At 36.7% G+C, this 12,261-nt stretch overlaps 1 protein-coding gene across 5 annotated transcripts in view; it reads right to left on the bottom strand.

Moving 5' to 3' along the window:
- The window catches only part of Wrn (WRN RecQ like helicase), a 151,251-nt gene that overhangs the window by 101,367 nt on the left and 37,623 nt on the right, over positions 1 to 12,261 (bottom strand). For 4 of the 5 annotated variants that reach the window (XM_063239798.1, XM_063239799.1, XM_063239800.1 and 1 more), the window contains exon 8: positions 11,917 to 11,986. In XM_063239798.1, coding sequence (XP_063095868.1) covers positions 11,917 to 11,986 — 70 coding nt within the window. Of the gene's footprint in view, positions 1 to 8,551; positions 8,712 to 11,916; positions 11,987 to 12,261 lie in introns of those variants that run through there. The other variant, XM_013158008.3, reaches the window with a different exon arrangement.

The raw sequence follows: 12,261 nt of genomic DNA, 5'->3' as shown, positions 1-12,261 counted from the left end.
TACCTCCTCCCTGACAGCCAAAAGACCACAGCAGCCCACAGACAACTAGCTACCCATTTCACCACCTGCAGAACTGTGGTGGGCTGGTGGGAGCCTCAACAACCCCCCACCCACACAGAGGACCTCAGTGGGCTTGAGACAGTGTGGTAAGTTTCCCCCTTAAATAGAGGACCTTGGTTGGTAAACAGGAGCAGCAGTGAACTCCCCACCACTACCCCCGCTCTAAGATCCTGGCAAGTCTGGCAAGAGTGTGGGTGAGTCCTTCTTCCATATGGAAAACACTAGAGGGGTTGAGGAGAGTGCTGACAAGGCCTCCCCCAACCTGAAAGGATTAAAAGAGCTTAGGAGACACCCAGTGAAACAGCAGGGCTCCCGCTGAGGCAAATACACTACAGCCAGGTAGATCTGTCACAGCCTGGAGCCACAGTAAAAACAGGAACTACTAAAGGTTGGCTTACATCAATATCTGCCTAGGAAGAATATAGGACTCACCCAAAGGCCCTGCAGGAGGAATTCAGGTGACTGGCCTCTCTCCTTCATTATGGGAACCAGCAATTGGACAAACATCAACCACACAGTAGGACCCTAAGATGCACACTACTGAGTTGAGATCAGTGGGATTGAAAATGAAAAGCAAAATGCAATCTCAAATGTCCAGTCCATCAGGAAGAAGTACAGGAGACATCAAAATAGAGGACATTAGAAGTCATACACCTGAAATTTTTGAAAAATAGCAAGTGAAACAAAGAAACAAATCCATGAGGCTATAAAGGAAATCAGATTAGAAATAATCTCTCAGGTAAAGAAAGAAATGACAACCTCACTACAGGAGTTGCTCAGCACAGCTAGAGAAGACATAAATAAAAAAGTACAGTAGCATGGGAACATGATGGAAACTCTGAATAAACGATACAGGAAAGAAGGAGAATTCATGAAAGAAATTCAAAGAGACATCCAGGAAATAAAAAATTCTATTGAAAGCTGAAAAAACCCTTTAAATGAATTTCAGACCTTGAGGACAGGATTGCAGCTAGTGATCAGGAAAGAAAACAACTTTTGTAGAAAGTGTACTGAAACATATACTAGATAGAGATAAAAATGACAATAATTTACAGAATAACAACAGAAAGAAACCACCAGACAGGGCAAGTAATTAAACAAGGAAGGAAAGCAGGAAACCAATATCTGGAAAATAACATGACAAAACTGAGCCATTACATATCAGTTCACCAATTAAAAGATGATTCGGCCAGGGGTTTAGCTCAGCATCCTAAGTGCCTGCTTGGCAAACACGAGGTTGTAAATTCAACCCTTGGTACCAAAAAAAAAAAAAAAAAAAAAAAAAAAAAAAAAAAAAAAAAAGACATACGTTGACAGAATGGATCAACACACAGGATCCAACAATATGCTGTATACAGGAAATAAATCTAACTCAAAAGAAAACTCAGACTAAAAATTAAAGGATGGAAAACAGTATTCCATGCAACAGGAAACTAGAAAAAAGCAAGGGTAACGGTTCAGTTTGCTGACAATGCAAACTTAAAACCAAAAATGATCCAAAGAGATAAAGAAGGTCACTACATACTTGTTAGGGGAATAATTCAAGAGGAAGAGGAATAGGGGGTTGAGGATTTAGCTCAGTGGCAAAAGCGCCTGCCTGGTAAGCACAAGGTCGTGAGTTAAATACCCAGTACCAAAAAAAAAAAAAAGAAGGAAGAGCTATTTTTCATAAATACGCAGCAAATACCGAAGCACCAAACTATATAAGACAAATACTAATAGACATGAAAAATCAATTGTGTTACTGTGAATCTATCAGGATTTGGGCAGTAACACAATTGTAATGCAGAACCTTAATACCCCATCGTCACAAAGAGATACATCAAATAGACAAAATGTTGGCAAAGAAGTAACAGAACTGAATCAAACCTATGAACAAATGGACTTAGTAGACATTTACAGAGTGTTTCACTCAACCACATGAGAATATACATTCTTCTCAGCTGCGCATGGGACATTCTCTAAAAAAGACCATGTATTAGCCGTAGAACATTCTTAAGGAAATGCAAAGGGACTGAAATGATCTCATGCATATTATCTGACCACAGTGCATTGAAACTGGAAATTAATGGCAAGAGAAACTGTAAAATCTACATAAACACATGGAAATCACGTAACAACCTCTTGAATAACCAATAGTTACAAGTGAAATTAAAGAAAAAATTAAACAATACCTATAATTCAATAAAAATGCAGATACAACATACCAAAACCTGTGGGACGCAATGAAAGCTGTCCTAAGAGGGATATATACAGCAATGAATAGACACAACCGGAAAACAGAATCACCACAAATAAACAACCTAATCCTGCATCTCAAGCTTCTAGAACAAGAAGAGCAAGTCAGCCCAAAGCTCACAGCAGAGAGGAAATTGTAAAGAGCAGAGCAAAAATTAATGCAAGTGAGACTAAGAAAACAATACAAAAAATTAATGAACCACAGAGCTGGTTCTTTGAGAGAATAAACAAAACTGATAAACCTCTAGTCAACCTTATCAAAAAAAAGAAAGAAAAAACTCAAATTCATGCAATTAGGAATGAAGAGGGTAAAACCACTACAGAACCCATGGAAATTCAAAAGATCTTGAGTACCTAACTTTGAAAATCTTTACTCACATAAGGTGGAAAACACAGAGGAAATGGACACATTTCTAGAAACATATGAATTACCAAAGCTCAATCAAGAAAATATAACAATTTTGAATAAGCCAGTATCAACTACTTAAGCTAAAAATATGATGATAAATTTACCAACAAAGAAAAGCCCAAATCCTGATAGATTCACAGCTGAATTCTGTAAGAATTTCAGAGATGATTTAACACCAATACTCCTCAAATTTTTCAATGGAATTAAAAGGGAAGCAGACTTCCCTAACTCATCCCTGGAGGCAAGAATTACTCTGATACCAAAACCATGAAAGACTCAACCATAAAGGAGAACTATAAGCCAATCTTCCTAATGAACATCAATGCAAAAATTCTCAATAAAATACTGGCAAATACAATGCAGCAAATCATCAAGATTATACATCATGACCAAGTGGGATTTTTACTCCAGGAATGCAGAGATGGTTTAACATATGCAAATCAATAAAGTTAATATACCATGTTAACAGAGCTCAAGAAAAAAAATCATGAACATCTCAATACATGCAGAAAAAGCTTTTGATAAAGTCCAACACTAATTTGTGATTAAAAAAAAAAAACTCTACAGAAACTTGGAACAGATGATATCTACCTCAATCTGATAAAAGGCATCTATGGCAAACCAATAACCATCATTATACTAAGTGGGCAAAAATTGAAAGCTTTCACTCTAAAATCAGGAACAAGACTATTGTAAACTCAGAAACTCATAATATGCTGTACTTATTAGTCAATAAACCTTTATGACTCATACTTTCCCAATAAATTTGTGTAATTGCTAGTTAGGTCGCAACTTTGTGACATATCCCTCCCTCCTTTATAGCCCTCTACCAACTTCTTCGGTTCCTATTACTTTATTTCACCTCCCTGATCCCTGTAAAACTACACCAAAGTTGCCTTTTATGGAGACCCTGACCCCTCCCCTTGCAGTTTATTGCTACAATTGTAACTCCCTGCAGCCCCTCAAGTGGGGCACACTTCCCTGACGGTTTTCTGGGACAGTGTCGCCGCGGAGCTCAGCTAATAAAGCACTTCCTTTTTAATTTTTTGAGTCTGTCATTTTTCTGCCATATCAAAGACAAGGATTCCATTATCACAACTCCTATTCAATATAGTTCTGGAATCATTAGCCAGAGCAATTAAACAAGAGAGAGAAATAAAAGGAAAAAGCTAAATTGTCACTATTTGTACAAGACATGATACTCTACATAGAAGATTACAAAAACTCTATCAAAAGACTACTAGAGTTAATAAGCAAATTCAGCAAAGTAGCTGGAAACAAAGTCAATACTCAAAATCAAAAGCATTCTTGTACACAACAAACTCACTGAGAGACAAACTATGGAAATAACATCTTTCACAACAGCATCCAAAAAATGAAACACTTAGGAATCAACCTAACAATGTAAAAAATTTACATAGAAAACTATAGTACACTAAAAAAGGAGATTGAAAAGGATGTCAGAAACAACTAAGAACAACAAAGATCTAATAGAATATATTCAGAGAAAGCAGTTAAAGAGAATCAGTAATGGAAAAATAATGCAATGACAGAAATAAATCAATACCATTCAGTAATAAATCTCAAGTGTGAGTGGTCTCAATTCTCCAGTAAAAAGACAGAGATTGGCAGAATGGATCAAAAACCAAAACTTTTTAAAGGTATGCTGCATATATAAAACATATTCAATTCATAAAAGAATTCATGTACTAAAACACAAATGATGGAAAATAATTTCCACACAATGGGAACCTGAAAACAACCAACAGTAGCTATGTTAAGACATAGGGACATAAGACATTTGGACATCAAGCCAAATTGATCAGAAGAGACAAAGGTCACAAAATACTGGTTAAGGACAAAACCCAGCAAGAATTGACAATCGTGAATAAATATGCACCAAATAATGGCAACTTCATAAAATAAGTATCACTAGACATAAAAGAGTATATAACCATCAACACAATTCTAATAGGGGACCTCAATATCTAACTGTCACACAAACACAAACTAGACAAAATAATGCACACAGAAATACCACAGTTCAACAAAACCTTCAAAGGAATGGACTTAATACATAACTACCTATAATCTTCTGTCCAATAACAACAGAATACACATTCTTCTTAGCAGCATCCGAAACATTCTCCAAAGTAAACCACTAGCTAGCCAAAAAAGCATGTTTAAGTACATTTTTACAAAACTGAAATTATACTGTATTATCAGATCCAATAAAACTAGTCTAATCAATGGTGTTGGAGACCACTACAAAGTGGCTCTGAGCAGGATTTAAATTTTACTAATTGGCTTTCTATGTTTACCTGTGTGTCTGTCCTAGGCCTAGATGCCTTGCCTGGTGACAGGAGCTGATTCATAGTGAGTGAACCTCTGACTGAGGCCTGTAGTGGCCTGTGAAACCAGAGATACTTCTAAAGGCATGATAAGGCCACAGCTGTGGACACTTGGCTCAAACATCAATTAAGTGGATAGACTGCAGCTGCAGGAATTATTCCTAGTCTCACTCCTACCATGTCTTCATGATAAGACAGTGCTACTGAGTTGACATGATTCATTACTTGGAGATGTCCTTGAAGGGACTCCCAAGGTCCTGCACATTACCTGTGCTTTCCTCAGTTTCCCAGTTTCCCCACCCCTTGTTATTGGACCCCTTAAAAGTGGGTGATCCAGAAATACCTTTGTCTTAGCCCTTGGAGTCTTGAGCTCAGCTAAAGGGTTTTGACCTTCCTGGAGCCCTAAAATCATACCACTTGTCTCATTTTATTTAAACCTCCACCATACACTCATTTGGGAGATCGGGGATCTAGGTCAGGACCCAATAAATGGCACAAGAAACCACAGAAATTATGCAAATGCATGGAAATTAATGCCTCTTAAATAATAAAAGATACAAAAGAAATAAAAGAAAAAATGAGACAGTTCCTAGATTCAAACAATAATTCCAGCACAAGATTCTAGAACTCATGAGACACAATGAAAGCAATCCTAAGAAGGATGTTTATATCCTAAATGTGCATATCATGAATACAGAGCAAACACAAATAAATAACCTAATGAGATACCTCAAGTTCCTAGAGAAACAAGAAGAGTACAAATTCAAAGCTAGTACAAAGAACAAAATTATAATGTTCAGAGCAGAAAATAATGAAATTAAACAATATAAAGAATCAAAGAAGAGAAAAGCTGTTTCTTCAAAAAGTAAAATACACAAATAGCCAACTGTTACAGCTTATATATAAATGTCTCCCCAAAGCCTCATGCACTCATAGGTAAGAGATGCCTGGATTATGGGTACTAAATTACTACTGCTACTAGATTATGGGTATATGAAAATTCAATCAGTCTACTGATTGGTTTGAATGAGTGTCAGTGATAAGATTACCAAAGAGGGAAGTCTCACTTCATCTCCTGGTGAGAGTGGCACCAACCAATAGGCTTGTAGCCCAGACGGAATATAAAGAGATGGAAGGAAGGCAAGCTCGCTGTCTCCTGTCTGCCGTGCCATGAACTATTTCTCCTCTGCCATACTGCTCTGCCATCATGTCCTACCTTGAAACCACCTAACTATGGCCTGGAATCTCTACAAACTGTGAGCTAAAAATAAAACTTTCCTTTAACTTGTGAGAGTTGGGTATTTTGTCCCAGCAATAAGAAAGTAACTAAGACACGTTTTGGTACCAAAAGTATAGATGCTTCTGAGACAACACCTGGCTATATGATCCAGCCTTTGGAACTGGCTTGTGAGAGGAATTTGGAAAGGTTTGGAGATGATGGCTGGAAAAGCAGGGCTAACATGCTGCAGGACAAGCCTGATGGAAGTTCTGCTCAGAACTCACAGATGAGGATGGTAACAGAAATGCAGTGGTAAAGACCAGGCTCAGGAGGATTCAGTAGGAATGAGAACTCAATTGACCATTGGCCTCCAGACCACAAAGTGTTACACTTTCTCAGAAAATCTGTGTGCATTTGATTCATGTCTATAGACTTTGCCTGAGACTGAGATTAAGGGTATTGGACTAATCAATCTAGTGGAAAATTTTCATGGCAAAATGTTTCATGGCATGGCTACTACTGGAGGTCTTTAGCCAAAGTTGTCAAGATTCAAGAGTGAAGGGTTCTGCAGTATGGTTTTAAAAGTTTTGAGTTAGACCAAAAATAAAATAAAGTTGAAGCCTGCAAAGATGGAACAGAGAAGAACCTGGTTACTGAAAAGATTAACAATAAAAAGTCAAATATTTTAGAAGACTACAACAGAAAGCATGCTCTGAGGGCATCACAAGAACCAGCAGTACTCCATCCTTTCAGCCTCAAAATTACAAAGGTGAAAGACTTTGATTTCAGAAGAGAGATCCAGGGAACCATATTCCAGAAGGGAAGCAGCCCAGGGAATTTGTTCCTTGGGATTGAATCAGCTGTCCAGGCACTCAACCCTTACAGCCAAGAGAGAAGGAAGCCTGGCTACTGCTCCAGCTAGCAGCGAATTTTGGTCATCATCCATGTGGTGCTGGTTTTGGGTGCATGCAGAGTGCAAGAGTTATTGTAGAGGTCAGAAACCTTCCACCGAGATTTCAGAAGAAGGCCTGGGAGGCCAGGCATGTGTCCCTGAGGGTAGATAAGTGAAACTATGAATATGAGGCTGAAGTATATTGGAGAACCAAGAAGGCTGGACATGCCAGGGACACAGACATCTGAGGAAAGTTGCAATGAAAGAGCAGGGTGACTGTGGTGAATTAACTAATGATCAATTTTTAACAGCCAGCTAAACTCAATCAGTGGTGGTGCTGGGTTTGGAAGGCCCACCTGAGGATTGTTGCCAAAATCATAAAAAGAACTGAAGGGGCAAATAGTGTGTTGTTCATTCTCGTGGAGAATCTTGTCACACAATTTTTCCTGATAGTCCATGAACTCAGTTGTTCTCATCCTCAGAGGAGCTCAGGTCCTCACTGTGACTGAGGATGGCTGTGGTTTTTTTCTGGAGTGCTCTGGTCTTTACCTTGAACATTGCTTCCTGACTCCAGTGCAGGTCCCTCAGTCTACTGGAATATATCCTTTATCTTTCTGCTGTGGACTTTCTAGCTTCCACCACTGACCACTAGCCCTTCCCAGTGCAAATCCTTGAAATAGACTTGCATGACATATTGTTGATGGCTCTAGGACTTCCGCTGTATTCATACAGAACACTGCCGTGAGATTCATGCCCTCAACTACATTCTTTGGGTCTCTAAGTGCATGGACATATCTCCTACAATCTTTTGCATTTGCTTTGGTTGAATATTATAAAATAATTTTATAAATTATGTGCCTTGTATTAAACCTTCCTTGTAAACCCTGACTACAATACTGGCCCAAGAGAGCCACCATGAGGGTCACAATTCCTGGCAATGCCATATAGGCAGAGCCACCCAAGCACTTTGGAATTCACATCTTACCACCTTGCATCAGATGCTGAATATGGAGCTGGAGGATTTAATGCTTGCCCATTAAATTTCTCCACTATTCATTTTAGTCTTGCTTTGGTTCCATTGATTTTATTCCACTATTTCTACCTTTTGGAATAGAAATGTTTACCTTGGATATTATAGGTTGAAAATGTTTAACTTTCTTTACATTTTTCCAGGGACTTGTAGGTAAGAGTATGTCTTAAATCTCAGAGAGACTTTAAATTTGGACTTCTCAACACTGCTCAAACTGTTGGCTCTCTGACAGCTATTAGAGACGAACTAAACACATTTTGCATACAGGGATGAGCGTGAGTCTTTTAGGGATCAAGTGTGGGATGTTATGGATTATATCTAGATGCCCCTCCACAAAGCTTTATACACTTACAGTTGCAGCTTTTAGAAGGTGGCTGGATCATAGCTTTGTGGTCTTAGATTATGGATGTATGATAACTGGATCAGTCTACTGACAGGTTTAGCATGACGGAGATTACTGAAGGTGGGGTCCCACTCTGAGCATGGATAGCACCAATCAATAGGCTTGTAGGCTGGATGACAATATAAAGGGAAAGAAGGAAAGTAAGCTCTCTGTATCGCGCCTATAATGCTATGAACAGTTTCTCTTTTGCCATGTATCATCCTGCCTTGAAACCAGCGAACTATGACATGAAACTTCTACAAACTGTGAGCTAAAATAAACTTTCCCTCCTTTAACTTGTGGATGTTGAGTATAAGAAATAAGAAAAGTAAAACACCAATCTTACCCAAAAAAGGAAAGAAAAGACCCAAATCAATGCAATTTAGATATAAAAGAGGCAAAATCACAATGGACATCATGGAAATTCAGATATTCATTAGCAGATACTTTGTAAACATGTATACCAATAAATTGAAAACTTTAGAAATATTCCTACATTCATATGAATTATCAAAACTTAACCAAAATATTTAGAAACCCCAAATAATCTAGTAATAGGCAACGAAACTGAAGCAGTAGTAAAAAAAAAAAAAAAGAAACAAAGAAAAACTTACCCACTAAGAAAAGCCCAGTTCACTGCTGACTCTATAAAAACTTTAGGGAATATCTAGTATCAATATTCCTCAAACTCTTTAATGAAACGGAGAGATAAAGAGTATTACTAGTGTCATTTCTAAAAGCCAATATTACTCTGATTTCAAAACCAGAGAAGAATTCAACAAAAAAAGAGAACTATAGCCCAATCTCTTTAATGAAAATACATGATAAATCTTCATTGTTGCATACTGGCAAACGAGACGTAACGAATAATCAAAAAGATCATACATCATGACCAAGTAGGCTTCATCCCAAGGGCATAAGAATTGTGCAACATACACAAATCAATAAATATAATACATCATACAAACAAAAGGATGAAGAAATCACATGAGTATCTCCATAACTGCAGTAAAAGCCTTTGACAAAATCTAACATCTGTGCACGATAAAACACTGAAGAAAACAGGTAGAAAAGGACATTATCTCAATCTCATAAAAGCAATTTATTACAAACACTGCCAACATCATATTAAATGGGGAAAAATTGAAACCTTTTCTCCAAAAATCAGTAACAAAACAAGGATGACCAATATTCCACTCCTGTTCAACACAGTACTCAAAACATTAGCAAAAGCAATTAGGTAAGGAAAAAAAAGGGATATGTATAGTAAAGGAAGTAGTCAACTTATCATTATTTGCAGATGACATGATACTCTACATAACAAGGCCCAAAATATTGCACCAAAAGGCTCAGAAAATTAATATCCAAATTCAGCAATGTAAGAAAATACAAAATCAACACAATATCACAACACAAAAAATCAGTAGCGTTCCTGTACACCAACAATGAAAGCGTTGAGAAAGTAATTACAAAAAAAAAAAAAAATAGCATTCACAATGTCACTATCAATTAAATACTTAAAAATTAACTTATCCAAGGAACTGAAACACTTCCTACAATAAAAACTACTACTCTGAAAAAAGAAATATAGAAGTCATTAGAAAATGGAAAAATGTCCCATTCCTGGATAAGTAGAACCAATATAGTCAAAATAGGAATAGTTCCAGAATTGATACACAGATTTAACACAATTCCAATCAAAGTATCAACAGCATTCATCACAGAACTAGAGAAAACAGTCTTAAAATTAATGCAGAAAAAAAAGAAACAGAATAGTAAAAGCCATTCTGGATAAAAATAGCAAAATGGCAGGCATTACATTACCAGACTTCAAATTGTATTACAAAACTACAGTGTTAAAAACTACACAGTTATGGCACAAAAACAGATACATGGATCAATGGAACGGAACAAAGGATGCAAAAAAAAAAAAAAAAACCCAACCATATTCCACTATTTGCTCTTTGACAAAGAAGGAAAAAACATAAGCCAGAGTAAAAAATCTCCTCTCTCATAAATGGAGCTGAGAAAATTCACTATCTATCTACATGTGGAAGATGAATCTATACCCATATCTCTCACCATATACTAAACTAAAAATGGATCAAAGAGCCAAATGTTAAAACAGAAACACTTAATCTGCTGAAACGCAAAATGAGTAAAAGTGTTGAAGTCATACACATAGGCAAGAACGTTCTAAAAAGAACCCCAGAGCAGGAAATGGTACCAAGGATCAACAAATGGGATCATATCAAATTAAAAAGCTTCTGCAAAACAAAAGAAGCACTTAGAGCAAAAAACAACCAACCTAGATTGGTAAAAAAATTTTTCCAGGTATTCTTCAAAGGACAAAGATCTAGAATATATAAACAACTCCAAAAAACTAGGATCTCCCCAAAGGAAGTCCAAAAAAATAGGCAACAAAAATTAATAGACACTTCTCAAAAGAAGACACTTCTCAAAATTAATAGACACTTCTCAAATGGCCAATAAACACATGAAGAAATGTTCACCATCTCTATCAATTAAAAAAATGCAAATTAAAACAACACTGAGATTCTGCATTACAACAGAAAGAATGCCTGCCATCAAGAAATCAAATAGTAACAAATGCTGGCAAGGCCACAGGAAAAGAGGAACCTCTCTATGTTATTGGAGGGAATGCAAACTAGTACAACTATTATGGAAATCAATATGGAGACTGCTCAAAAAACTAAGAATAGAAGAAATTCTATTTCACATCTAATCCCCTTCTAGATATCTTTCGAAAAGAGTTAAACACATGTATTTCAGGGATATACTCATACTCATATCTAGAGCAACAAAATTCATAAAAGTTAAATCTTTGCAAGTGGTCTGCATGTCCACCAACAGATGAATGGATAAGAAAAATGTTGGCAGACTATACTGTGTATTACTACTCTGTCGTGAAAATGATAAGCTTGAGCCACTTGTGGAAGCATGGATGTACTTTAAGATCATAATGTTAAGGAAAATCAAATACACATGCTTAAATATTGCATGGTTTCTCTTATATAAGAAAAAAACATAAAGGGCAAAATAAAAACATAAAAGGATCAAGAAACTAAAGGAACAGAGAAGAAGGGAGGCCAAGGAGATGAAAAAGAATTAGGATGTGTTACACATGCACCACCAACTCCTCACAAGGGATGCAATCAGTATGTAATGCAGACAAGCACTAATAAAGAGAAAAGCTGTAATAATATGTAACACTTTACAAATCTATGAATACTGTCATTTTGAATAAAGACCATATTTCAAATTCATGAAACAGGCAATTCACACTTTATCTTTTACCTTGAGATCATACATACCTTTATTTGTATCAAACCTCTGTACAGCATCACTCAAACTTTCTAATTTCTGATAAATGATGAGACCAGCCTACAGCAAAACAGGAGAAACAAAAGAGCAAGCTGAGAAAAGATAACAAAAATAACATTCTATGTCCCATCTAGAAAAATCCAAAATATGATTCTCAAAGCAACCCTGAAACTAAATTCAATCTATTACTGCTACACAAACATCTATGCATCTTCACTTAATCACCAGTAATGAGAACAGAGAAAGCTGTCTCATCCTTTAAAGAGAAGTTTAAGTTTTCGCTAACCCTTAATATTATAAGCAAATATCCAAATTGAATTCACTGTTGGAAAAAA

This window comes from Cavia porcellus, unplaced genomic scaffold, assembly GCF_034190915.1.
Source record: "Cavia porcellus strain 051 isolate PalLab524CR breed Dunkin Hartley unplaced genomic scaffold, mCavPor4.1 scaffold_29, whole genome shotgun sequence".
NCBI classification, from domain to species: Eukaryota; Metazoa; Chordata; class Mammalia; order Rodentia; family Caviidae; genus Cavia; species Cavia porcellus.
Note: the sequence above shows the minus strand (reverse complement) of the source record. Positions and strands in the feature narration are given on the sequence as shown.